The sequence below is a fragment of the Rhamphochromis longiceps genome, linkage group LG18 (assembly GCF_057381845.1).
Source record: "Rhamphochromis longiceps isolate RC_006_pf linkage group LG18, R_longiceps_female_GT1.1, whole genome shotgun sequence".
Taxonomy (NCBI): Eukaryota; Metazoa; Chordata; class Actinopteri; order Cichliformes; family Cichlidae; genus Rhamphochromis; species Rhamphochromis longiceps.
This window is the reverse complement of record NC_140574.1, coordinates 26066335-26093678: the sequence shown is the minus strand read 5'-3', so window position 1 is coordinate 26093678 and position 27344 is coordinate 26066335. Positions and strand designations below refer to the sequence as shown.

The window sequence follows — 27344 nt, the reverse complement described above, 5'->3', positions numbered from 1 at the left end:
CTGGTGAGTGTATTTATAGTGTGTGTTCCCTCGTCCTCGTTGCTGGTTCGTCTGTGTTGTTCCCCTCCATCTTCCTGCGTATCCATCTCTGTCCATCTCTGGGTTTGGTTTTCGGTTTGTTTTGTTAGCTGTTCCAGTTTCGTTTCTTCTCGCCATGCTGTTTCTGTTTGTATGTCATCCTCCTTACTAAATAAAGTTCACTCTCATCACAAGCCGCATCTTGGGTCCTTATCTACAACTCCACACGTCTGCCACGCTAGACGTGACACTATGGCTTTTTTCATTTTTGATACATTACTTATCTTAAAAATACAAATGTAGGGTGGAGGAGAGAGACTTTGTAACACCCAGCAAGTAAGTGCTGGCAGAGGCTCCAGTACCCCTGCCAATAGATAAGAAATTGCATGAGTGGATAGAAATGAAAGTATAAGTCAGACCAAAGTATAAATGTTTATGTGGAAACTCGTTTTTATTTAAAGAAAATTGATTTTTTTGATGTTTAACTTTCACAGGGCATATAAGAAGAAATAAATAATGGTATAAAGAAATGTGACTCAGACAGAGTTTAGAAACACTTCCTCTTCAGCAACAGAGATGACTCCATACACATACACATAGCTGTTTGCTATGTACCAGAAGTGAAAGTACAAGATACAAGCTTTTGTTCTTTACATCAAAGCAAAGCACTGCAACATCAAGACAACATCGCCAAGATGATTGACAATGACATCGTACTTGAAGCACTGGGGGTGATCTGCAATGCTAAGATAACTTCTGTTCAACAAAAACAAGGAGAAGTTGGCATCGGTTCTGGTCTTCTCGAAGCTTTCAAAAATTTGTTTTTCACAGCTCCTGCTACGCAGCTGCCTGTTACGCAGTTCATTTCTACAGTTGTGGATGGAGATCAAACTTGGTAAATGTTATACTAAACCTCTGATAACAACTACTTTAAATGTCATTACTGAAACAGGATTGTAGGTTTTTAAAAGGATTAGGCTTTAGAATAGAATTACTGGTGCAAAAAATGTTTCAAAAATAATTTAGATGACACTAGTAAAACTGTGACTGTGCCGAGACTCAAAGTCAGGTTGTAGTTTCGAAAACCCAAAGAAGTTTAATCGTTTCACAACAGGATAGAAAAATATGTGTGCTCATTTTTACCTGCATTTCACTTTATATAGTGTAAAAAAAAAGTCCAATTAAAATCCACCATTTTCATTTTCAACAGCTAAAATTTCAGATTGTTCAGACTTCTGAGACATAACTCATTAACTTTTGTAAAACAGCATGACCTATAAGCCATGCATAATCTGATTTAAAATATATTTAAGTCGATGACATGAAAAGACAGCTTATCTGCTTTGGAACTTTATGCTTACAGCTCGGTGTCACAAAGCAGTTTGATGAGGATTGATGGGCACGTGTCTTCTGGATTGCCCGGGAATATAGGTATTAAAGGTTTTCCAGCAAATAAACATGTATCAAAATTTGAAATAGAGGAAAGAAATGGAAGGCGTTTCATCATCAACGAGGAAGAATTCTTTGACCCCAGATTTCACTACGACTTTACTGGAATGAAAGACACAGATACCTTTTACAGAGGTGACGAAGAGTACTGGCGTCCCTATGGTTGGCAGCGTTTTGCTATCAAGGTAAGTATCCCTTTGAAGCAGCCATGTTATTCATGTTCAGCATTTAAACTGCTATAACTGGTCCTTAAACACTATCAAGCACTGGATGATACTGATACTCACTGAAAAAGACGCATTATGAATTCAATGATACCACCGTAAAAGTTACTTATAAAAAATGAAGTGTATAATGAAATGAAGCATATAGTATATGAAATATATAGTAGAATAAAATCAAAAGATGGTTCACAATGTTATTAATAGATCATTTAGAAGCATTACAATGACATTGATATCAAAATATAGAGTTGGTTTTGTTTTCTGTTGCTGGCTTTATTAGAAACTTTCAACTAGCGGCTGTGATGAACAAATAAAATGCAGACTTTTTTCTCTTGGTAGATACAGTGGAAGGAGGGCTGTGACTTCAATAGATTGTCAAAAGAATTTATATTATATTTCACGGGAAATCAGAATAATGACAATAATAATTTTACTTTTACTTTTATTTGACTTTTTAAAATTTGTGTGTAAAACACGTGTTTAACTTTTGCAAAGATAATCTATGGACTGTCTGAAACAAACAAAAGCAGTTTTGATGACCTCAGACCGACAGACTGTGTCTTCGTACTCGAGCTGCGCCCTCTAGATAGCATCCTCTGCTCTTATGTCCCACTGCCCCATCCATTCCAGCCTCTAGATACAAAACAAACAAACAGATGCAGAAATAACTACAGATAAAGAGATAACTTTTGGCTCTTTGACCTATCAAAAGCGATAGTTTTTTTGTTGTTGTTTTTTTTTTTGACTGTGTTCTGCTATGAGTTGTGCCCCTCAGCTTACGTAACTCTATGAAGCTATCATCTGTTATAACATCATAACAGATTTTCTTGCATGAAAACATTTGATCACAGGTCCTGGATAAGTATGATGGAAATGAATGGCTCGGCACAGCAGGCTATCGCACTCGGTCAGTGTCAGGGGAGTGGCCTGTGTCCTACCATGGGACATCTTATGACTCTGCTTGTGACATCATCAAAGGACGTTTCAAGGTTTGATTACATCATCTCTGGTACTGCAGTATTTTAACCAGTGAAAATATGATACGATGCTTTAATATGGCAATACTTTTTTACATGCCTAGTAAGCCTCCTCTGTCAGGAAGTCTGTGTCTCCATCATCTCCATGATGACTTCCCATGATGCAATGAGCATTTCATCTCCACTCCAATTGCTGTATAGTTATTTGACACAATATCTTAAAATATTTCATGAATGTTTATCTTCTGTCTGTCTGTGTTTTTGTCCTCTTGTTGTTTGTTGGTCTTTCTCTGCTTCTCTTTCCCTCAGCCCCTGATCAGTATCTACTGAAATTTCAATAGATTTCATCTTCAGTAGAAGCAGAACATAACAGAAAAACACAATACGTGTTAACAAAGACTGTGATGTGCTCATTCCCTATGCTGTAGAATAGAAACGTGATCTACTGTTAGTTATTGTACATCTTTAACTAAATAAATAAATAAAATGGTTAAAAATGACTTAAAGTTTATCTTATTCAGGTCAAAGTAAATAAACTGTAACATTCTCTAAATTATCTAAATCTCTAAATTAATTTCTAATTCCTCTCACTTTATTTAACAGCCAGGTCACCGTGACGTCTATGGTAGAGGGGTTTATTCTACACCTGACATCGAAGTGGCCCTCAAATACTGTAAAGATTTCAAGTCCAAAAAAAACGGCAAGACGTACAAAGTGATTCTGCAGAATCGGATCAACCCCAGATACAGAGAGAAACACCACAATGATAAGTACTGGCTGGTTCCCATCAATGATAGAGTATCAAAAGAAGAAGAGGAAAAGATGGTGGCGCGTGCCATTCGTCCCTATGGCCTTCTGTTGAAAGAGTTCTAAAAGACCAAAACGGTCACTAGAGGTCGCAGAAAAGCCAAATAAAGACTAAAGCAGACTCTAGTAATGCTCTGTGCTGCAATGTAATGTGTAGTAAACCCTAAAATTTTTTATTTACCCGCATGCATAAAAATGTTTGTGGAAAGAGAAGTGAAGTTAAGGGGTTATTATTATGCTCACAAAACTGTTCTCACTAAGAAATTCAGGTAGACGTTCAATCCTTCTTTGTTCTTATGAGCTCTGAAGAACTGGTGGATGATTTGTAATTCCTTGATGAGATCTATTACCAGTGTTAGTCAAGTTACTTGAAAAAAGTAATTAGTAACTAATTACTGATTAATACTCCATAAAAGTAATCCATGATACACAACCTGAATAAATAATAAAGCAACAGACCTTTCAGCCCAATTCTACTTTTTCTGCATAATCCATCAAATAAAATTGAATCTTTTAAAAACTTGTTTTATCAGTTTTAATCTTTTAATTTTATGCACATTGCATTAAGCAAAAATGAAATTATATTCAACAGTCTTTGACTTGAAGAAATTTGTTTAACATTTAAACCTATTTTCTGCATATTCCCACATATAAAATAAAATAATTTTTTGTGTTTACACTCACTCTTTCAAATAGATGCAAGTAAAACACGGCAAAAAATAAATAGAATCAACGCTCAGAGTCACTAAGTCCTGTCGTTCTTAAATCTATCTTCACCTGTTAAGCAGGAGTGGGGCGGGTGGAGGTTTGCCCGGTGCCACAGTAGTCATGTCAGTGGGGGTATCCGGGGGTTTCTCTGTGAATTTCACATTCCTGTGGCAGCGTGCTCGGTGCTTGCTCAGATTTCAAGTTAAATTTTTCGCTGTAGAAAGACATTTTCTTCCCACGCAGAGTGTACAGCGGATGCTCATATTTTAGTCACTTTTTACCGACTAAAGTAATGTAAGTACGTCCAAGCTTTAAATGCTGCATAGTCGTACTCTGTCCTGCACTCCATACTATCCATTGTTGATCTACACAAGTCTGTTGCTGCCACAGGTGTCGCACGTGCTTATGTCATTGTCATGAGACACTCTCACAAACAAAATCACGGTTTAGTAACGCAGTAAAGCGGCGTGCTTACTGGAAAGTAACAGTAATCTATTTACTTTTTTTGCGATAGTAATCCCTTATATTACTCATTACTTGAAAAAAGTAATCGGATTACAGTAACACATTACTGCTGTTAATTCCAGTTCTTTGAATTCTTAGGGCCAAGAAAGACACGGCTCAAAAGTGGTCCTTTTACTTTAAAAATGATCTTTAATTAACATATCCTGGATATGGAGACCTGAACACACGGACACACAAGCTCAGGTCTGAAGCACAAAACAGGAAGCCTAGTCATTTATATACTTGCTCTCTACATCATACCACACTTTAAGTTTCAATCAAACAGCCTAGTTGGTTTCACTTTCACTTCATTCTAGCTGCAAAAGCAGGCTTCTGCAAAAGCATGTAATTTCCTGTCAGTCCTGTCGGCACAAACTGTACTAAGAGTTGGGCCTCTCTTATCCAGAAAAAATATAATAGCAGATAAGCCGATTATATTTTTAAATTCCAACACTGCCCATCTCTGTCTATAATAGCTCTTAATTGCACACGATCACACATTTTTACCAAAATATGTATATATCTAGTTGACCTGCTCCTTTTTTCTCATTTCTCATTTTCACAATTTAAATGCATTAAAAATGAAAAAAACTCCCCATCATTTATAATATTGCACTTTGATTCATGCTAATTTTATAAATAATGTGTTCCTTTGCTTTACTCTTTTTGAAGTGTGAAAAAAAGCATCTCCAGAAATTATTGTTTGTACTTTTTGCTGCAAAAGTGTTTCTTTGATGCTTGTTGTTCTTGCATGAGGGGAGAGAAAATCTAAAGTGTAAAAATTGTTTAAGATGAAATTATGTACGTTTAAATGAAATGCAAGCTTAGAGCAGAAAATTGTAAAAGGTTTGATATTTGTGCAATTTTACTTCTCAGATTTTGAAGATTTTAGATGTTTGTCACTAGTAAATATGCTTTTAACTATGTATATTGAGTTCCTTTAAATGTCCCAACATTCTAATCAGTCTAATTTGTAAGTGGGAAGTTACTGAGCTCTTTTTTGTCACAATATCTATATAAATATCCAGTAAGCAGGAGTTCACTGGGTAAAAACAGCTTGAGCTAGAGGTCAGAGAAGAATTGCCAAACTGCTTCATGATGATAGGAAGGTCATAGTCCCAAGTGAGAGTGTGTCAGGAAGCGTGTCCTGTGTGATATCTTAAGTAAGTCAAACATGTAGATCATCGAGAAGAACATTTCGATAACGGATTAGTCAGATCTGTGGACAACACCAACAACCTCTGATGCTGTTGAAAGGCATGTTCAGAGGCATCAAGAAAGACGGAAAGGCAAGGATGTAAGGAGAGGTAGAGACCAGGTGAAAGGGGAGCAAAGCCAGGCGCTACTAATGCTCTAGTCCGCTGTCGCTAGGAAGAGAGATAGAGCAGGTGTCATCTTGAAGGAAAAACTTGTGTTTTGGAGGTGAAGAAAACAGAGGTGAAGAGGAGGTGTTGGTAGGTATGATGTTAAGGAGAACAATGCTGAAGAACAGAAGGTAGTGGATCTTGTGAAAAAGATGGAAATGGCCGTGATGAACACTGATGGGGTTTGCAGAATGTACTCCACCATACAAAATACACTGAATCCTGGCAAAGGTACTTCTTGACACTGGGCTGTTAGAAAAATGCTACATTTTCATTAGAATTTCTTGCTTTGTACAAACTAAATATAAAAGTGAAAAACAAGTACATTTTTGCCACCCGCTGGGAAACTAGTCAGGTTTTTAATATATAATTTGGTTACTAGATTGTTACTAAATTTGTTAGTAGATAATTGATGAGATACTAGATTATTAACAGACAGTCAAACACCTTCTCCATATACAGATTAGTATTACAGAAAAAATATAACATTTTAAAATATAAACAAGCCAGAACATCCAGACTGGCCAACAGCCTGTATCCACAGGCTGTGAGGCTCCTGAACTCTCTGCCCCCCTCTCACGGACAATAACCATATCCAACTTCTTAATAGCAATGAACTGGTCTGCATTGGTGCATCATATCTTTATTCTCTTCCCCCTCCTGCCCCCCCCCTCTTTCTTAAATAGATAACTATCATATCTGATATCATATCTCACAGTACAATAATATTGAATGGGTTGCATTGTTGTATTTTGTCATGTTTCTCAGGTCTTTGTCTGAATTTCTACGAACATTATTGCTAAGGATTGTCTTATTGCATTGGAGTCACACTGGGTTAAATATGTACACTTGGGTTTTAAGGGGTATTTATTATTTTCTTCTTTTTTGGGGGGGTTGTATGGAAGCCCCAAATGCAATTTCATTGTTCTTGACAATGACAATAAATAAATAAATACTAAATACTAAATATACTATTAATATATTTATATTAACAATATATATTAGCAGTAGATGTGCAGGGAATGGGAGGGAAGGTGCACGAAAAGCAAAAACATGTCATCGTTTCTGTCACTCACAAACAGGTGAAATATAAATTTAAAAAAAGAAATATCTGCAGGGTGAAAGGTATCGGATTTACAGAAATGTTACCAAGAGACAATGGGAAGGAAAGAAAATGCCTTAAGCCTAGGATAGAACAAGTTTGGAAAGTTGGAAAAGTGTCCCGTTTCTGTGGCCCTTTTGGATACATTGAAGGTCAGTTTGGAATTGATGGATGAAAGTGTGTTTGTTTTTTGAAAAGTGAAAATATGTGATGGTAAATCTATCTGGAAGATTGGCTATATGTTTTAATAGCATTCTTCTCATCTGATAGAAATCAAAATCATCCAAATGTATGATTTATTCCTCATGACATAGACATAGACACATAGCACTCCACTCTTTTTGGCCTCAGGCTTGGAGGTGCTGATTCTCGTTCCTGCTGCTTCACATTAGGCTGCAAACCTCTCTAGTGTGAGCTGGAGGCCACCACCTGATGAAGTCAATGGAACCACATCATCTGCAAAAAGCAGAAAGCTATTCTGAGGCCAACAAAGTGGAGGCTTTCTGCCATCTGGCTATGCCTAGAAATTCTGTCCATAAAAATTATGAACAGGAGTGACAAGGACAGCCCTTTGTTCCCATTTATTCTACCTGAAACTATTAAAATTGCCATAAACATTCCTAACAGCCTGAAAGAAGATTTGAAACAAGGAGAAAATTTCATGAGAACGCTGGGCTTAAAATCTGTTGAAACAGGTCTTATGGATTGATGATTCAAAAGTTTTTGATTTAAATCAATGTAAGTATGTACGGAGGAGGTTAGAAGAAAGGTACAACAGTTTTTATACCCATCCAATAACCATGGTGTATGTCACAGTTTGTGGCTGGAACCTGGAGCCTGGAGAACTATTCCTAAAGACATTAAAGAAAAAATTACAAGCTTGTAAAACAGAGTTCAGGCTGTGCTGAAAAATAAAGATGGTCATACCAAATATTGACTTTGAAGCTCAATAGAATAGTTTTTGCCTTTTACTGTACATGTGTATTCCCACCTATGTTTGCGCATGTTTCAATAAATCACTGCACTTATTTTCCGTTTTACTGGCAAAATATAGAAAAAAGAAAGGAGGCTCAAGTCTTTTTCAGTGGATTGTGAACCACTAAAAAAAGTGAATGTGAACGTACGGAGAGAAAGCGAGAGGACCCTGGGTGAACGTGCCTGTGTGATTTTACTCCATATCCCGGCATCCACCGCGGCACCGCCCTGTTATCTCATTGACGGTCAGCGGGGAGGCCTTTCCACATCTAGCTACATTAAAAAAAAACCAACAACAACCCAAAAAACTTGAGCACTGTGTACATACCTGATGGTAAGTGGATATCTATGTCATGTTATTTCAACTCGCAAACAGTATATGTGTTGAGTAAAACCAACACAGTTTTGTTAGGGTTAGCGTATGTTAGTAGCAAGCTGCTCATCCTGGACTAGCTGTATCAAAGTGCTTTCCGGTGTCCCAGCCAGAGCTCAGATTGGGGAGTTGATAGTTTTGTGCTGACGGCTAACATTAATATCATTACTATGCAGCCAAGTCACGGCTGGGGAAACTGAGGAGACTTGGTCTGGCTATGAGTTGCTACATGATTGGTCATATTCCTAACTTTATTGTTAAATGATTAAAACCGCGTAACTTAATTCACCTTGCCCAGACCGCCCTCCTTTGCTAGCTTAACTAGTTAACTTAGCAAACGAATCTCTACCGGGAGTGTTAGCTAAGGCTGACTAGCTCATTCCGCAGCTAACTTAAAATGACGTGCAGGTAACTTCTCGTACCATCTCCTGTTAACAGACCAGCGTGTCTTCTCTGTCTTATGCGTATGATCGTCTTCTGTAATCGGCTTTAAGCTATTTCTGACAGCGCTCTGAGGCAATGAGTAAGTCATGTTTGCTTGCGAAGTTAACATTTTCATGCTTGCTGGCTGGCCTTGAACTCGAGAGGCTGTTGCAGGGACTCAAACATTTTAATGTGCATTTTAACAACGTAGCTGGATAATATATGTTCAAAGTAAGGTGTGCTAAGCGCCACCTTAGCAAACGCTGGGTGGTTTATTAACACTTGCGTAATCCTGTCAAATCCGAACCATGGTTTGATTAACACTGGGGACGCTTTACGTCCCATTAGTGTTGGTAGTTAGCTTTTATTTCATTTCCACTATACTATAAGATAAAATACCACAATCAAATTACAGTGCCATTTCATTATAAAGTTTACAATTGCTTCATTTTACTACAATCTGTTTCAGGACACCTCAAGTGTTTCAATGGAGCTATCAGGAAGTACCACTAGCAACCATACCCTGAACTCAACAGGTGGTGGTTCATGGGAGATCAGTGACAAGGCCAAGCTTTGTCGCTTCCTCTGCTATGGCTCAGAGGGAGCCTTGTACAGTACCAGAGAGAATGGTCACATCAGCGTGGAGAAGACTGGAGCCCTGCAGTCCATGCTGCAGGAGAAACAAGGCGCTGAGGTGTTGGAGGAAATAAAAAGGTTCGCTCAGGATGGGCAAGCTGTCAGACTAGAGCCCTCCATTTTTGCCTTGGCTTTGTGCTCCCAAAACCCAGATGTGAACACCAAACAGGCAGCGTTCAAAGCCCTGAAGGATGTTTGTCGTGAGCCTGCCCATCTGTTTTCTTTCATCAAGTACAAGAAGGAATTAAAAGAGCACATGAAATGTGGGATATGGGGGCGTGCCCTGAGGAGAGCACTGTCTGACTGGTACAATGAGCAAGATGCCATGAGTCTAGCTGCTGCAGTGACCAAATGTAAGCAGAGAGAGGGCTGGTCACACCAGGATCTGCTCAGACTCTCCCACACTAAACCAGCTAGAGATGGTAAGTATAGAGACCCACGTCATTTAGCCTGCAAAATGTTATTAGTAATCAGTTGAATAAACGTCTGCAGTTATCCAGCTTTCTTCTTTGGGGTTTTATTGGATGTTCTCTTTTCTGAGCATATATGTGCATATTTATAAACTCCCCATGCTGAATTTTAATCAGTACAGTGTAAGTTTTTATTTTGTTTCACTTTAGTCAGTGCTAACATGCAACGCCCATCTCTTTGTGTTTTCAGCTATTGCCTTGATCAGCAAATATGTAACAAAGGGGTGGAAAGAGGTCCAGGTTGCTCATGAAAACAAAGAGAACGCCGAAGAGGTTATCAGGGTGCTTTCATATCTTGAAGTGGTGGAAAAGGTAAAGCACAGTCGGGATGAAACTGAGGTCGTCACTTTAATAGAGGAACACAAGCTTGAGAGGGAACAGCTGCTGACCGAGCATCTGAAGTTTAAACAGGCGAGTCTGTTAAATCATTTTAACCTGGTTGCTGTTTATAACATAGACCGTAGTGATAATTGATGAGATGAATCAGTTTTTACACTTGGGATCTTATTAAGATTAGAAATGCACACGAAATAAGAAGATTTTCAGTGTTCTCAGCCCAAACTGGTGACTGACTCGGCTGAGAACACGTAAAGCAGCGCACACTCATAACCACAGTTTGACAAGTGGGGAAACTGCTCACACTGAGTGACTAGACCAGTGTCCAACGCAGAAAACCACGGGGAGATGACCACAAAAATGTTTAACAACAAATCTAATCACTTAAATCACTTTCACCCAGCTGAACATACGAAGCTAGAAAAGGCAAAGTGGCTAAAGGAATACAGAACTCAGAGAAGGTACAAGCTAGCAGCGTCTGTATGAGCAATCAAAGCTTAAAAATGATTATGAGGAAAATTATGAAGGCAAGTGAAAAACAGATAGGGCGTGTGAAGTTCAAAACAAACTGGGTAGTAATGAAAGCAACTCGTATAGTTTTGTTAAATAAATATATTGTACCTGCTGTTGTTTGGTAAAGTAAAATATGCCATGTAAAGGGGGGTGTACAGCAATTTATTTTCAGTTTAGTTTTTAATCTGTACCTCCTTCCAGTGGTGGCTGTAGAGCAGGTCACTGATCAGAAGGTTGGTGGTTCGATTCCTGGCTTCCCCTAGTCTATATGCCAAATATCCTTGGGCAAGATACTAACCCAAAATTGCTCTCCGATGCATCCATCAGAGTATGAATGTGTGTGAATGTTAGCTATAAAACACTTAGAAAGATGTGCTTGTGCGAATGTGTGTGAATGGGTGAATGCACAAGTTGTGTAAAGCGCTTTGAGTGCTCAGATGAGTAGAAAAGCGCTATATAAGAACCAGTCCAGTAGCAGCACAAATGATAGAAAAGTTTATTTTTTCAGTTCTCAGAAGCTTGTAATCAGCAAAAATCTCCCTCAGCAGTTCACACTAAAAAAAATAAGAAAATTGCATCTTTAATTCAAACAGAGCATTTAGAACAGGGGTGTCAAACATGAGGCTCGAGACCCTGGAAGAGCCTGGCAAAAAGTCCAATCCGGCCCACTGGATGTCTTTGACCCACTGAACTTCCACCTGTATTTTCATAAATTTTACAGCTTGTCCTGCTGATGAAGCCCTCCTACTCACAGTCTTACACACTACATCAGATTATTAAATGAACAGAAAAGTTCCTTTTTTCTTTTTGGGTTTTCAGTACTGATAAAAGAATTCCTGTTTTTTACAGTGTGTCCACAGTAAAATAAATAAAACAACAAAACTTTCTGCTTTATAATTACAGGACAGTCTGGTAAATGAGCTACCAGAATTTCTTTATCATGTAGTAAAACTGAGATGCCCTGTTGAAATTGCACCTCTTTATTTATATTGGAGGGATTAAATGTGCAGCTACACGTAGTTACACTGACAGAAAGGGGACTTTCCTAGGTCTGGCCCACTTAGGATTAAAGTTCTGTTTATCTGGCCCCTGATATAAAATAAGTTAAACATCCCTGGTTTAAAAAGTAACTGCTTTCTTGTTTACTACCTAAACACCAAATATCATAAATGATCTTTACTATCTCACGTCCTGAACTGCTAGGACTTTTTTTTTTTTTTTTTTTTTCCAGTTTTTGGCGGTTGGGGTGAGCCCCTTGTAAGTTCCTGCTCACTGCGGAAAAGTGTTCCCTGGAGGGGGAAAAAATCAAAACATTTCTTATCTGTAAAACTGCAATGTTCAAGTAGACTGAAGCCTAATGTAAAGAATGTGGGAATGTATTTTTCTACATCTAACAGGATGTGTGGTGGTTGTTTTCTGCAGGTATGGAGCGCTTTGTTGAAGGAAATGCCTCTCCATTCGGTGGTAAAGATGTTAGGTAGGCTGACATCTGGCAAAGTTCTTGAACCGGGAAGCTCAGAAACACAGTTTTTATGTGACAGAATTCAAAGTGAGACGGCACTAAAACAGGTAAGGCTCACAACTTCTACCAGAAATGTTATTTTGTTTTTAATTATGCAGAGTTCAATATTTAGGAATTAAATGTCTCCTAAAATCACCAGGCAAAGATCCACCCTTTCAGTATACTTTTGGCTACAGAAAACTACAAAAAAGGCCATGGCTATCAGGGTAAACCGAAATGGGAAGCAGACCGCAACATCCTTAAAGCTATGGACTCTGCCTTTTACAAGAGCTTTATGGTATGTTGTTGTAATTTTCAAAACTTTCTCCAGTTGTTGCAGAAGATGTCAGCAGCAGTTCTTTAACGTGAATGTCCTGTTCTGCTGTAACTCTGTCCTCAGAATGTGGAGCCTGTGGGTAAATGCTTTGTTGTGGCAGTAGATATGAGCGGGTCACCGAGCAGCATTGTCCCAGGAACGTCGATCAGCACTGCTGCTGCTGCAGCCGCTATTGCCATGGTAAGACTGTACTACAGCCAGATGATGCTATCTGGTTAGTTGGAACAGCTGCATCTTCAAACAGGGCTCAGGCTGCCCCATCTTTAGAGAGATCCTGGGTGATGGCATGGGACTGTTGACGCATACTGTGAATTCCCTGAAAATTCCTTTCTCAGTATGTTAGCGCATAGGCCCTAACAGTGGTGTACTGTGTGTGAATGTGCATGCAGGATAAAGGCATTTTAGTCAGGGTAACTAAATGGCTTTCTTTTGACCTTGGCTTTGACACAGATTTTTGCAAGGACGGAGGCTGACACACATGTGCTTGTCTACTCTGAAGAGGCTATGGTACCATTCTCTATTTCTGCTGATATGACTCTCAAAGAAGCAACCGATGAACTGGTTAAGGTAAGGCTTTACAGAACATTAAAGGTGACGAGATAATACGAGCGACTGAACAGTTCCTTTCAGGAATATACAATACAATATTTGTTGTAGACGAGCAATTAGAGGCATTTTTTTTTCTTCTTCTTCTTCCACCTTCACATCAAAGTACTGCAAAGCAGTGCTGGTTAGCTCAACTACCACCTGTTTATTGTCCTCTCACATAGAGCACGAGAGAAAGGGGTGCACAGCCATCAGGTAGTGCCTTTATGTTGCAGTTCCAGAGTGAGAGCAGAGACTGCACCGTTCCCATTCAATGGGCCACGGAGAACAGGAAAGCTGTAGATGTGTTCGTCACTTTGAGCAACAACCCACTGTGGACGCTTACTGCCAGCCTGGTGGAGTCTCTGAAGAAGCACAGAGAAGTATGTTTGTTTTTTCACATCTGGGGTTGAATTAAATAATGGCCTTGTGTGGTAAAGATTGTTTTTGAACATATACAATACCAAGCAAAGATTAACGGGATGGGGTTGTTGTGCTATTTTTATTCACATTGTTCCATAGATGGCTGATAGGGCACAGTTAATTTTACAGCATTAAAAGTTCTCCTTTAAACTCCTTTATCTAAAAGGTTACTTAAAATATGTACTAAGTGACGATGACAAATGTAACATTTTTACAATAAACATGGTTTGTGTATATTCTCAACAGACATCAGGAGCTAATTCGAAGCTGGTGATGTGTATCCTGACTAACATTGGAATTGCCATCCCAGACACAGAAGACCGGGGTTTGCTGACCATCTCTGGCTTCGACCTTGGAGCTTTTAGTGTCATTCGTAATTTGGCCCAAGATCTGATCTGATAAGATTTCTGGGACTTTTCTTGAGAAATGTAATGAGTGTAGAATATGAAGGCAAAGAGTGGACCAATGAGGCTCATTTAGCATGTAGAGTGTCCCAAAACAGCACTAATCCAAAAGATGCTGACAATTTCAATTCCAGTTTTTCTTTGTTTTCTCTTGCTCACCATTCAGTCGACAAAGTGTCCAGCAGGCTGGACAACACTTTGGAAATGTAAAATGCATCTATATTTTGTGAAAATTGAATAGCAAGTGATTAAGACATGGTATGTGTTTGCATATCATGTTTTTAAGAGTCTCTATATGATCAGCTGTTCAGTACTTTGGTGGATTTTGATGGATCGTGATTTAAGTGGGGGAAAAATGAACCAATTCAACATTTGTAGCAAGAGGTTGGCAGGTTAAGGGGAACACTGCAAGAGTCAGTCATAGGGTGTTTGCAGATGTAGGTTTACTTCGGGGGGATTACCTGTAGTTTTCAACATGCATGCAGCAACATGCAGTTAGCAGGTTTGATGTAGAGATACTTAACATCAATGAAAGAGAAACCTGACACAAAGCACACAAAGTCAATGGTAAAACTTGGAGTTGCTTTTTATTCTGTTAATTTCACAGATTTCTTAGATCAGAAAAGTTTTTTCAAGTATTAACATCTTGGATTCCTTTTACACAGTCTTTGCTTTAGCTTAGCCACAAATTTTAGTTGTTCTAACATTTGTTTGACCCTAAGCCCAGTTTATTGTTTTAAAGCTGAGTTTTCCGTTTTCTTCTCGTGAGGTTATACTTTAAAAGAAATGTGGTGACACTTTTTAGAAAGTAAATTTGGATTCAGTTTTAACAACGCACTAATGCCAATGTTTGGGGTTTTTTGTTTTGTTTTTTGAAAAGTTTGTGTTTCAGTCTAAATTCTATGCATCAGAATTTACATTTTACTGTAATAAAGTATCTGGAAAGGACCAATCATAGCTCTCTGATACCCGTTACCTTATCTTTAATGTGACATTGTTCATTCTGAAAACTGCTACCTTTCCAGAAAACTTGATATGAATGAATTATTGTGAAAATTATTTGAATGTACTTTTATAAAACCTGTAATGGTCAATTTAAAAAACGTTTTATATTTCTCCAGACACAGAATAAACGTGCACAGCTTAGAGAGTTTTAGAGACAGGGCCTGTTAATTTTTGAGGAAATGTAAACAAATGATTACAGTGGTGCTTTTCGTTTTAGTCAACAGTAATAATTACTGAGAATATTCAGTAAGCTTTACTTATCACGGTGTCATTTAGTCTTCATAGAATTAAAAGAAAAATACACACTGACCATGTAACTGTGAAGGATGTTTGTCCCAACATGCTGATGTTTTCATTTTTAATTTTAAAGCAACATCCACAGTCTTTTTGGTCAACATATAAAATATTTATAACATGACTGTTGACACAGCGTTTTAGGAGATGGACATGAGATTTGGTCGTTCTCAAGTGTTTCACAACCATTCTGTTGTATCTGTCCTGCTTAACATGTACCTACTGTAGCGGCGATGTAAAGCCCTTCCTAATAAACAACTTGCTGCTCTGGAAATGCGCTTTCATTTTACCAATAACTGCCTGAGTTGTTGAACTGATACATCACTGTGATCAAAGTAAAGTTTACAGTTTAACCTCCTAAGACCCCGAACTCTTCCACGGCATGCATCTTTCATATTTGGGCATATTGGGGCCCAATGAATGTAAAAACAAAGAATTACCAGATTTTTTTTTGTTTTTTAACAAAAATAAGAGCCACATATGAGGATATTCATTAAAATTTCGATAGAACAGTAGCAGTATTATGTCCTTGTAAGTGGATATCAGGCCCTTGTAGAGCAAAATTGAATATTTTGGTCTAAATACCCCAAAATGTGCCGTCCACACATGTGGACGCCAGGTCCTAGGAGGTTAAAGCGGGTCAAGATCAGGCATCTAGAGAGGCCGCACGACGTTGATAACTAGGGGCCTCGCAAACACACTGCTCTACACACATACAACTGAAGATGGCGGATGTGTTGAGTGTTCTTCGTCAGTATAACATCCAGAAAAAGGAGATTGTTGCTAAAGGAGATGAAGTTATATTTGGGGAGTTCTCCTGGCCCAAGAATGTCAAGACCAACTACATAATCTGGGGGTATGTCATAAAACACAAAATCTTTAATTATTAGTGCAACAGGAAGGTCTTTCCCATAGACTATTTTACTAGCTTTCATGAAAGTTAATGTATGTCCTTTAAACTTAGCTCGAGAGAGGAAAAGCCAAACTTGTAGTGTTGTGTAATGCTAATTAATCATGGACGTAGCTCAGAGTTGTTTCACGGAGTCAGAAATCCAAAGAGTCGAGTTGAAACACCTGTGTGTTTGTTTGTTTTCTCTTTTAGTCCCTACAGTCATGACTATAAACGTCTTTCTTCACCGTGCAAAAACCAAACTTTGTGCATGTGACGCAGAAACTGAAGTTGCAAGGAGCAGTGCTTTAGCTAGCAGGAGAACCGTTGACAGTGGTTGATAAAGTGACTTTGGCTTTATATTCAAGCCTTAATGCGGTTCACATCAAACCACCTTAAGTGTGCATCACGCAGTAATTCACTTAAAGTTTGTTAGTTGTAAAACTGGACGCCTGCATGCGTTTTAATGTATTTTGCTTCTTTTGATCTTTAGTACTGGTAAAGAGGGGCAGCCCAAAGAGTACTATACCTTGGACTCTATCTTGTTCTTTCTCAACAATGTGCACCTGCCGCATCCATCCTATGTGCAAAGAGCTGCAGTAAGTGCTCTGGAGTTCATGTGAAACAGCCCAGAATCTGTCAGTATCAATCCTTCATTGCTTACCAACGTGTTGTTTGAGGACAATCCTGATTCCAGCCCACATTTTGTCATACATGCAGCATCTTGTAAACTTTAAAGAGTGTTGACTTTTATGATTGTGTGTTGTTTATAGACAGAGAACATCCGTGCTGTCAGACGACCTGATCGAAAGGACTTGCGTACATATCTTAATGGCAAGAGCTGTAAGTAGCGCTTGGGCGCTGAGGAGGGTGCTTTCTGTGGCATCTAGTACAGGTGTTGTCATTCCAGGTTTTGGTTCGCTGAAAATTTGCTTCAAATGTTGTTTTTGTCCATTTGCAGCCACGTCAACGAGCATCGACAGAAGTGCGCCCATGGAAATAGGTCTGCAAAGCCGGACACAAGGTAAAGTTACAGCATTTTTACAACATGATGTGGAATTACTACCGTATTTTCACGACCATAAGGCGCACTGTGCTAAAAGGCGCAGTCTCAGTTATGTGTGCCCTTACTGTATTTAACACACACATAAGGCGCACTGGATTATAGGGCGCATACAAGTACCGTATGCGTATTTAAAAATAAAGCGGGAGCAAACCTGAATTCGGTACCTTACTCACATTTCTGTTGCCGGTAATCGTCACATCAACAACACACAAGCATACAAGTGTGCAGGGACGTTTTATTTAGCTGGATTTAAAAAAATATTACTCATGATATAACATTGTGCAGACATGGCTGGTAAGGATATGAGGAGGAGGAGGAAACAGTAGGAGCTGTATGAGGCTACTAAAGGCAGGGCTATAACATTTTGCTGTCATCATTTTATTATAGATTAAGTGCAAGAGTTGTTAGGTGTGGATAATTAGATTATAGTTTATTGCAATAGCAAGTTGTGCAATAGCAAGTTGTGCCTTGTTCTCAGATAGACAGCAAGTGGAGAGTGATATATGAAATGATGGGAAGGAAGGAAGAAGAGAAGCAAAGAGTGATTCACAGGCAGAGCCGAGTTTATGTCACAGTTTTTCGTTGCCTTATGGTTCCAAGCGCTGTCACCAATCTTTGCATTTTGTTATTATCTCATGAAACTTGTTTAATCAGCTACCATCTCTCCTGTGGACTTTTTAATGTCTACAGTCTCAGATCAACACAGCCCTGCCCTTCCCATATTAGATTCTTGATGAATGTGTGTTGTTGTTATTCAGCATGGTTCAATGTGCCCCTTTTTAACTTTGAGCACCCGCCCCTTTAAACCTCTCTGCACGTCCCTGATAGAGACAGGTTTTAAAGACTAGAAATGAAAACATGTGAGTCCTGTCTTTAAATAAAAATATATAATTCCCTATATTCCTATCTATTCTTGACATTGAAGCTTTACTCTTCTTGATATTGTGACAAAATACTCTTGGGTTAACCACGAGCTTTCTAAAAACTTGCATATAACAATTGTGCACCATTCATTCCTCATCTTTGCTGCCCATCATTACAACTTTGCTAATGATGGGCAGCAGGTTAGTGTCATGATGTCACCTCAGACATAGTTAAAAGCCCTGTTAACGTAGCTGCTTCTCGCCGGGTGCGGTGGCGCGTGCCTGTAATCCAAGCTACCGGGAGGCTGAGGTTGGAGGATCGTTTGAGCTCACGAGCTCTGAGCTGCAGCAGGCTATGTCGATTAACACAAAATAATTATCCTCATTCAAAAGTCATGTAAGAACCTCATTGGCTTACGGAATGTTGATGTTATTTAAAAAATTCATACAAAAACATGACCTCATTCTAGAATGTCATGTGACAACCTCATTGGCTTATGGAATTGTGATGTCACAGGCTTCTGAATCCATAAATAGGGGTGAGGAGGTACAACTTTCAGTCCGTTATTTGCAGCACTTATGTTAGCAGCATTCAAACGTTCACCAGTAAAGCATTTTCAAACATCTGGATACTTTTCGTACTCACGGTATACAGACTCCAACATGTCTCAGAAAGAGCAAGAAAGACAAGAAGCTGACCCCAGCTCTATTCCATGGTATGAGTCCCTAGACCCTTACATCAGCTCTCTTCCTTGGGATGAACAGGTGGAATTAGAGGAAAAGCGATTGGAAGAAATGGAGAAGGAAAATCTCATGAACAGAGAAAAGATTAAGATCCTGACAGAAGAAAATGAGAGAAAGAGCGCTGAATTAGAAAAATTATCCTACCAGCTTCAGGAAAGGGAAGGTATTATTGAGGAGAAACAATGGGCTCTCCAAGATAAGAAGAATCACGAGCTCCAAGAAAAGCTTGATGAAGCTCTAGAAAAAATTAAAGATCTGCTCCAAAATGAGAAAAAAGAGAGCATTAAAGGGGATAAAATGCTCAAGAAGAATCAGGAGCTCCAAGAAAAGCTTGATGGAGCTCTGGAAAAAAATAAAGATCTGCTCCAAAAGGAGAAAAAAGAGAGCATAAAACAGGAAAACATGGTCAAGAAGAATCAGGAGCTCCAAGAGAAGCTTGACGAAGCTCTGGAAAAACTGAAGGAAATCCACCAAGAAGAGAAGCAACAGTCCACACAGCAGAGAGACATGCAGAGCAAACTCCAAGCCATGGAGGAAAAATACAAAGCTCTGCATGTGAAACATGACAAAACTCTGCACAAAAGTCAACAGTTGCTTCAAGACAAGAAGCAAATGGAAATGAAACAGAAGGAAATTGACTCCAAGCTTGACGAGATGGAGGAAAAACACAGATCGCTCCAAATCAAGCTTGAGAAAACAGTGCACAGAAATAAAGAGTTCATTCAAGAGAGAGAGCAACAAGAAATGCTGGAGAAAGAAACAGACTCCCAGCTTGAAGTCTTGGAGGAAAAACTGAAAATGCTGCAACTAACTCTTGAGGAAACACTGCTCAAAAATAAAGAGCTGCTTCAAGAAAAAGACCAACAGAAAATACATCAGGAAGAAATGGATTGCAAGCTGAGGAACATCGAGAAACAAAATGAAGGCTTGCAAGTGATGCTTGATGAAGCTCTGGAGAGAAATAAAGAGTTTCTGCACAAGAAAGACCAACAGAAAATAAAAAAGGAAGAAATGGATTGCAAGCTGAGGCACATCAAGAAACAGAATGAAGGCTTGCAAGTGATGCTTGATGAAGCTCTGGAGAGAAATAAAGAGTTTCTTCACAAGATAGACCAACAGAAAATAAAAAAGGAAGAAATGGATTGCAAGCTGAGGAACATTGAGAAACAAAATGAAGGCTTGCGAGTAATGCTTGATGAAGCTCTGGAGAGAAATAAGGAGAACCTCCAAGAAAAGAAACAAGAGCCCGTAGAGCAGAGAGACCTGCAGAGCAAACTCCAAGCCATGGAGGAAAAATACAAAGCGCTGCAGGTGAAACATGACAAAACTCTGCACAAAAGTCAACAGTTGCTTCAAGACAAGAAGAAACTGGAAATGAAACAGAAAGAAATGGACTCCAAGCTTGACGAGATGGAGGAAAAACACAGATCGCTCCAAATCAGGCTTGATAAAAAAGTGCACGGAAATAAAGAGCTTCTTCAAGAAAAAGACCAACAGAAAATACAACAGGAAGAAGAAAAACTTCATCTCCAGAGGAAAAATCAAGCACTCCAAGAATTGTATAACGAAACAAAGTACAAATCAACTGTACTGGAAGAAGAAAAGAAAAAGCTGGAAAAACAATGCTCAGCGATGCAGAGTAGCATCAATGAGATGCTGAGAAAAAATACCGAACTTGAGGAACTTTCTAAGACCTTGAAGTACAAAAACACTGAAATCCAGGCGCAAAAGCAAGAACAACAGAAAACACATAAAGACCTGCAGTGTAGACTTCAAGAAATCCAGAAGAGAAACCAGCAGCTGGAAGACATGCACACAGATGTGCACAAGGCAAAGCGAATAGAGGAGGCAACAGTTAAAGAACTGAAAGACAAGCTTAAAGAAAAACAAGAACAATTAGAAGACATGGTGAAAAGATGCAACAAACTTGAGAAAGAAAACGCAGAAACAATCGATGAGCTGAAAACCCTCATCATTGAGAAAAAAGTGCTGGTGGAAGAGTATCTGAAAAAGAAGAAAAAACGCTTCCACTGGTTCTGGAGGAGGGGCACTGCAGCTTCTCACCTGATGTAACCTCGTCTTCCTCCACCTCTATTCCATCTTCATTTCCCCCCTTCCCCTCCCTCCTTTTTCTTTTTTCACCCTCACCCCCCGACCAGTCCCGGCAGTTGACTGCCCCCTCCTGAGCCTGGTTCTGCCATAGGTTTCTCCTTTAGGTGTCTTTCACTTTAAAAGGAGTTTTTCCTATCCACTGTCGCCTGCTGCTTGCTCAGAGGGGATTGTTGGGGTTTTCTCTCATCTCTCTCTTTCATTCTTTCTATCCTTTCCCCCCCTTCTGCCTTTTCCTTTACCCAATAAACACAATTGCCCACATTTTACATTTGTTTGAAAAATGTCTTCATTCAACAATAATTCATCTTAGGTATAAAAACAAGAAATAGGTAATAGCTGCATGTGTGTTTGTGTGTGTGCATAATATACATACTTGTTTCCCAGAAAGATTTAATACTAGATGGATAGAGACCAGGGACGTGCAGAGGGGGGGGCTAGAGGGGCTTGAGCACCCGCCCCTTTCCTGATGAGTGCCCAAAGTGCCCTTTTGTTGAGGCAACTTTTAAATTTTTTTTATTTATTTATTTTATGTGTGTGTGCGTGCGGAGTCCTGTCTGTGCCCCTCAACAATAATATTTAACTATTAATCATAGTTTTGCTAAATAAAAGGATCTGGCTTGCATCAGTCACATGATCACATTTAACCAATGATCGCCCTCGACGGCAGAACGCGCTGGTTACGAGCCGGGAACGAGCTCACAAAGAGCACGCGCATTTGTTGCGGTCCGGAGCTGTAGGAGAAACACAAGTTAACTCAGAGACACAGACTGATGCAACAAACCCAGTAAGTAGGTGTACAGCGCACACTGTAGTGTATAGCACCCAGGAGTATTAGCTTATTACGTACACGTTGGTAAGCTGTCTTGTTGCAACTGACGAACTGAAACAAACGAGCGTGCTGTGTGTGCAACAGCGTGACAAACATTACCTGTCCTTTTATTAACTGCACAAGTAGTGCTGGTCATAGCTGCTGGCTACCTGTGTAAGGCTGTCATGGGTCTGTAGCTCTGTCACCGTTTTAGGGAACATATTTAGTTTTAAAGTAAGTTACAGAGCATTTCCTGCCTTTCTGGAGGGATTATATTTCACTAAAAAACGATCTAATATGCATGTCCACATAATAATTATTATAATTATAATATATTAAAAAACACACGCTGTATTTTAAAGAACATACATTAAGAAGCAGATTATATTAGATTTATATTTTAAATAAGACAAAAGTTGGATTTTACAGCAGTAAAATGATTGTATCTCTACAGTTTAAAAATGTAATAAGCTTTGCCCTGCACAGAGTGGATAGTGAAACAAATGGAATCATCATAAATACATTATTTCATATTTATTACTTCCCCCTCCTCATTGCTTTATTATTGTAGCTCTAGTAATAAATAATAATGTAAGGATGCCCATAGTATATACAGTATTCTGAAGAAGGTCTAAAATGTCACTGTGTGTGCATGTGTGTGTTTTATTTAGCTGGATTTAAAAAAATATTACTCATGATATCACATTGTGCAGACATGGCTGGTAAGGACATGAGGAGGAAACAGTAGGAGCTGTATGAGGCTACTAAAGGCAGGGCTATAACATTTTGCTGTCATCATTTTATTATAGATTAAGTGCAAGAGTTGTTAGGTGTGGATAATTAGATTATAGTTTATTGCAATAGCAAGTTGTGCCTTGTTCTCAGACAGCAAGTGGAGAGTGATATATGAAATGATGGGAAGGAAGGAAGAAGAGAAGCAAAGAGTGATTCACAGGCAGAGCCGAGTTTATGTCACAGTTTTTCGTTGCCTTATGGTTCCAAGCGCTGTCACCAATCTTTGCATTTTGTTATTATCTCATGAAACTTGTTTAATCAGCTACCATCTCTCCTGTGGACTTTTTAATGTCTACAGTCTCAGATCAACACAGCCCTGCCCTTCCCATATTAGATTCTTGATGAATGTGTGTTGTTGTTATTCAGCATGGTTCAATGTGCCCCTTTTTAACTTTGAGCACCCGCCCCTTTAAACCTCTCTGCACGTCCCTGCAAGTGTGCATATTTAAAAATAAAGCAGGAGCAAGACTGAGTTTGGTACTCACATTTTTATTACCAATAATCGTCATCATCAACAACACACAAGCATACAAGTGTGCGTATTTAAAAATAAAGCAGGAGCAAAACAAAGTTTGGTACTCACATTTTTATCATCAATCAAACCCATCGAAGTCCTCATCCTCTGTGTCTGAATTGAACAGCTGCGCTAAATCTCCATCAAACATGCCAGGTTCACTGTCTTCACTGTCAGAGTCACTTTCCGTGCCGTGCGGCTCCTCGGAAACGATGCCAGCTTTTGCGAAAGCTCGAACAACAGTGCCAGCAGACATGTTAGCCCAAGCATCTACAATCCATTGGCAAATTGTGGCGTAACTCGCCCGGCGCTGCCTTCCACTCTTAGTGAAACTGTGGTCTCCACCGGTCATCCATCGCTCCCAGGCCGCTCGCAGCCTTACTTTGAACGGGCGGTTCACACCGATGTCCAGCGGTTGGAGCTCCTTTGTCAGGCCTCCCGGAATGACAGCAAGCTCACAGTTCATTTGTTTCACTAGTTTTTTCACATTGGCTGTGAGATGGGCACGCATAGAGTCACAGATCAACAGCGATGGTGATGCGTGGGAAAAACCACCTGGTCTCCTTACATACTCCTCCCTCAGCCACTCTTTCATCATTTCCTCATCCATCCAGCCCTTTTCATTTGCCTTAATGATGATTTCTGCTGGAAACTTCTCTTTAGGCAAAGTCTTTCGCTTTAAAATCACCATAGGCGGCAGTTTCTGTCCATTAGCATGGCAGCCAAGCACAACAGTAAAAGAAGACTTTTCATACCCCGTTGTGCGTATCGCTACCGTGCTGGTCCCCTTCTTCTCCACAGTGTGACTCACCGGGATGTCAAAAGTGAGCGGGACCTCGTCCATGTTTGTGATGTGGCTGGGCTGGATGTTTTTGTCGCCGATGTGTTTGCTGCAGTAGGAGCGGAAGATGGCCAGCTTTTCCTTATACCGTAATCCGCTGGAAGTTGCTGCGCTACCGTAGTCCTGGTCCGGATGGAAAAATGGCACCGTTTCATAAAACGAAAGCACCAAGACGGACCTCCTTGGAAATGTTCAATGTTCATCTCTTCAGCTAGTGAAACTGCTTTTAGCCGAATGGTGACCGTCGAAACGCTTCTCCCGCTCGCTCTTTGCTCGATGATCCACCGCTCGAGTCTTTCCTCCAACTCGGGCCACCTCGCCTTATGTCCGCGGAAACTCAGCTGCGTTTTCTTGACCTGCCGGAGCTTGTTTTCCAGCTTCCTCCATTTGCGAACCATCGATTCGTTAATCTTAAATTCTCTCGCCGCTGCTCGATTTCCATGTTCCTCCGCGTAGCTGATGGCCTTCAGTTTAAACTGTGCTTCGTAAGCGTGTCTCTTTGCCATTTTCAGGGTTGTTAAAACAACGATGTCCTGCATAATGCACATACCTGTTCTTTTATACAGGTATGTGCGATTGTCCCGGTATATACGATCAACGCCCACACTTCACCCTTTAACGTTCTCATGGTGTTCTCTACTACGTCCTCCTTACAACACATAGGGCGCACCGCGCTATAGGGCGCGCCGCACTTTTTGAAGAAAATCTAAGACTTTTAAGTGCGCCTTATGGTCGTGAAAATACGGTACTTATAAATGCTAGTGCTGATATTAATAATGGCACTGTCCTGTCGCTAATAGTCATATTTTTGCAAATATTTTCTATTGAATAAGTGAAGGAATTTATGTTTCGCACAGTGAAATAATGTTTTTTTTTGTTTCCTTTCTCTTTGTTATTGTTGTTTGTTTTGTTTTTTTTAGTCAGAAGAGAAGCTGATGAGGCATTTTCTGAAGCCAAAAAACCAAGAGTTGAGGTAAATTATGTTACTTCAGATGGCTTATGTGGTTTTTCTGTGTGGTATCATTAGAAATGTGATGCTTCAACCCTCCTTTGATGGCTGTGTTTACCTTGTAAACCTTGCATACATACAACTGAAGATGGCGGATGTGTTGAGTGTTCTTCGTCAGTATAACATCCAGAAAAAGGAGATTGTTGCTAAAGGAGATGAAGTTATATTTGGGGAGTTCTCCTGGCCGAAGAATGTCAAGACCAACTACATAATCTCGGGGTATGTCACGAAGCACCTTATTAATTATTATTAGTGCAACAGGGAGGTCTCTTCCATAGACTATAGAGCCAATTTTACTAGCTTTCATGAAAGTTAATGTATGTCCTTTAAACTTAGCTCGAGAGAGGAAAAGCCAAACTTGTAGTGTTGTGTAATGCTAATTAATCATGGACGTAGCTCAGAGTTGTTTCACGGAGTCAGAAATCCAAAGAGTCGAGTTGAAACACCTGTGTGTTTGTTTGTTTTCTCTTTTAGTCCCTACAGTCATGACTATAAACGTCTTTCTTCACCGTGCAAAAACCAAACTTTGTGCATGTGACGCAGAAACTGAAGTTGCAAGGAGCAGTGCTTTAGCTAGCAGGAGAACCGTTGACAGTGGTTGATAAAGTGACTTTGGCTTTATATTCAAGCCTTAATGCGGTTCACATCAAACCACCTTAAGTGTGCTTCACGCAGTAATTCACTTAAAGTTTGTTAGTTGTAAAACTGGACGCCTGCATGCGTTTTAATGTATTTTGCTTCTTTTGATCTTTAGTACTGGTAAAGAGGGGCAGCCCAAAGAGTACTATACCTTGGACTCTATCTTGTTCTTTCTCAACAATGTGCACCTGCCGCATCCATCCTATGTGCGAAGAGCTGCAGTAAGTGCTCTGGAGTTCATATGAAACAGCCCAGAATCTGTCAGTATCAATCCTTCATTGCTTACCAACGTGTTGTTTGAGGACAATCCTGATTCCAGCCCACATTTTGTCATACATGCAGCATCTTGTAAACTTTAAAGAGTGTTGACTTTTATGATTGTGTGTTGTTTATAGACAGAGAACATCCGTGCTGTCAGACGACCTGATCGAAAGGACTTGCGTACATATCTTAATGGCGAGAGCTGTAAGTAGCGCTTGGGCGCTGAGGAGGGGGCTTTCTGTGGCATCTAGTACAGGTGTTGTCATTCCAGGTTTTGGTTCGCTGAAAATTTGCTTCAAATGTTGTTTTTGTCCATTTGCAGCCACGTCAACGAGCATCGACAGAAGTGCGCCCATGGAAATAGGTCTGCAAAGCCGGACACAAGGTAAAGTTACAGCATTTTTACAACATGATGTGGAGTTTAATATTGAATAAGTGAAGTAAAGGAAGGTGGTATGAAGGCATTTGTTTTGTGCTGTGAAATTGTTTGTTTTTGTTTCTTTTTTGTTTGTTATTGTTTTTTTTTAGTCAGAAGAGAAGCTGATGAGGCATCTTCTGAAGCCAAAAAAAACAAGAGTTGAGGTAAATTATGTTACTTCAGATGTCACATGTGGCTGATATTGTTCTCTGTGTGGTATCATTAGAAATGTGATGCTTCAAACATCCCCCACCCCCCAGTCAGGACACTGAAATTGACAAAGTCTGAATATCATAACTTTTAGAATTTTCTGCAGTTTGGGCAGTTAAAGATGTTTGATATTATATCACATTTTATCCTGTAATTTGCTAATAATGTGAAAACTGCTTTCACCCCAAGGATGAGGAATGTGTGTGTCTGGCTGCCCGTCTAGAGGACCATAAAGAAGGCAATGTGCAAAGCTGGTGATGTGTGGCCTGACTTACATTGGAATTGCCATCTCAGACACAGAAGACCGGGGTTTGCTGACCATCTCTGGCTTCAACCTTGGAGTTTTAGTGTCATTCGTAATTTGGCTGATCTGATCTGATAAGATTTCTGGGACTTTTCCTGAGTAATGTAATGAGTGTAGAATATGAAGGCCAATTCAACATTTGTAGCAAGAGGTTGGCAGGTTAAGGGGAACAATGCATGAGTCACAGTTATAGGGTGTTTGCAGATGTAGGTTTACTTCGGGGGGATTACCTGTAGTCTTCAACATGCATCTATGGTATGAGTTAGCAAGTTTAATGTAGAGATACTTAACATCAATGAAAGAGAAACCTGAAACAAAGCACACAAAGTCAATGGTAAAACTTGGAGTTGCTTTTTATTCTGTTAATTTCACAGATTTCTTAGATCAGAAAAGTGTTTTTCAAGTATTAACATCTTGGATTCCTTTTACACAGTCTTTGCTTT

The 27344-nt window shown here is 39.6% G+C and overlaps 4 protein-coding genes across 7 annotated transcripts; all 4 read left to right on the top strand.

Moving 5' to 3' along the window:
* The first annotated feature begins 713 nt into the window (after positions 1-713).
* Positions 714-3728, top strand: LOC146648464 (uncharacterized). Its single transcript, XM_085390425.1, has 4 exons — positions 714-913; positions 1382-1652; positions 2543-2680; positions 3272-3728. Exons 1-4 carry the CDS (start codon positions 714-716, stop codon positions 3539-3541), a joined length of 879 nt encoding a protein of 292 aa, XP_085246551.1. The 3' UTR covers positions 3542-3728.
* Positions 3729-8339: 4611 nt separating this feature from the next.
* Positions 8340-14789, top strand: ro60 (Ro60, Y RNA binding protein). 4 transcript variants are annotated; one of them, XM_085390324.1, is made up of 9 exons: positions 8340-8462; positions 9394-9982; positions 10221-10441; positions 12302-12448; positions 12541-12678; positions 12781-12897; positions 13168-13284; positions 13539-13685; positions 13972-14789. In XM_085390324.1, the coding sequence occupies exons 1-9, from the start codon at positions 8460-8462 to the stop codon at positions 14122-14124; spliced, it is 1632 nt and encodes a 543-aa protein (XP_085246450.1). In that variant the 5' UTR covers positions 8340-8459; the 3' UTR covers positions 14125-14789. The 4 variants fall into 4 exon arrangements, with proteins under 4 accessions (XP_085246450.1, XP_085246446.1, XP_085246449.1 ...); XM_085390320.1 differs by having other exon boundaries at positions 13488-13685; XM_085390323.1 differs by lacking the exon at positions 8340-8462 and adding an exon at positions 8619-8909 and having other exon boundaries at positions 13488-13685.
* A 155-nt stretch (positions 14790-14944) lies between these two features.
* LOC146648461 (parafibromin-like) lies at positions 14945-26900 on the top strand. The gene is made up of 11 exons (XM_085390327.1): positions 14945-16284; positions 16811-16916; positions 17091-17160; positions 17279-17341; positions 24981-25033; positions 25158-25288; positions 25824-25929; positions 26104-26173; positions 26292-26354; positions 26498-26551; positions 26787-26900. Exons 1-10 carry the CDS (start codon positions 16154-16156, stop codon positions 26548-26550), a joined length of 846 nt encoding a protein of 281 aa, XP_085246453.1. The 5' UTR covers positions 14945-16153; the 3' UTR covers position 26551; positions 26787-26900.
* LOC146648462 (uncharacterized) lies at positions 18818-21063 on the top strand. Its single transcript, XM_085390375.1, has one exon. The coding sequence runs from the start codon at positions 18826-18828 to the stop codon at positions 21061-21063; it is 2238 nt and encodes a 745-aa protein (XP_085246501.1). The 5' UTR covers positions 18818-18825.
* Positions 26901-27344: the final 444 nt, after the last annotated feature.

Excerpts from the sequence above, each read along its gene's own strand:
- LOC146648464 (XM_085390425.1), top strand. The coding sequence starts at position 714 with ATGATTGACAATGACATCGTACTTGAAGCACTGGGGGTGATCTGCAAT. Across the intron at positions 1,653-2,542 it reads GGCAGCGTTTTGCTATCAAG|GTCCTGGATAAGTATGATGG; the intron begins GTAAGTATCCCT and ends ATTTGATCACAG. Across the intron at positions 2,681-3,271 it reads TCATCAAAGGACGTTTCAAG|CCAGGTCACCGTGACGTCTA; the intron begins GTTTGATTACAT and ends TTTATTTAACAG.
- ro60 (XM_085390320.1), top strand. Across the intron at positions 10,442-12,301 it reads AGCATCTGAAGTTTAAACAG|GTATGGAGCGCTTTGTTGAA; the intron begins GCGAGTCTGTTA and ends TGTTTTCTGCAG. Across the intron at positions 13,686-13,971 it reads CTCTGAAGAAGCACAGAGAA|ACATCAGGAGCTAATTCGAA; the intron begins GTATGTTTGTTT and ends TATTCTCAACAG.
- LOC146648461 (XM_085390327.1), top strand. The coding sequence starts at position 16,154 with ATGGCGGATGTGTTGAGTGTTCTTCGTCAGTATAACATCCAGAAAAAG. Across the intron at positions 16,917-17,090 it reads CCTATGTGCAAAGAGCTGCA|ACAGAGAACATCCGTGCTGT; the intron begins GTAAGTGCTCTG and ends TGTTGTTTATAG. Across the intron at positions 17,161-17,278 it reads ATATCTTAATGGCAAGAGCT|CCACGTCAACGAGCATCGAC; the intron begins GTAAGTAGCGCT and ends GTCCATTTGCAG.
- LOC146648462 (XM_085390375.1), top strand. The coding sequence starts at position 18,826 with ATGTTAGCAGCATTCAAACGTTCACCAGTAAAGCATTTTCAAACATCT.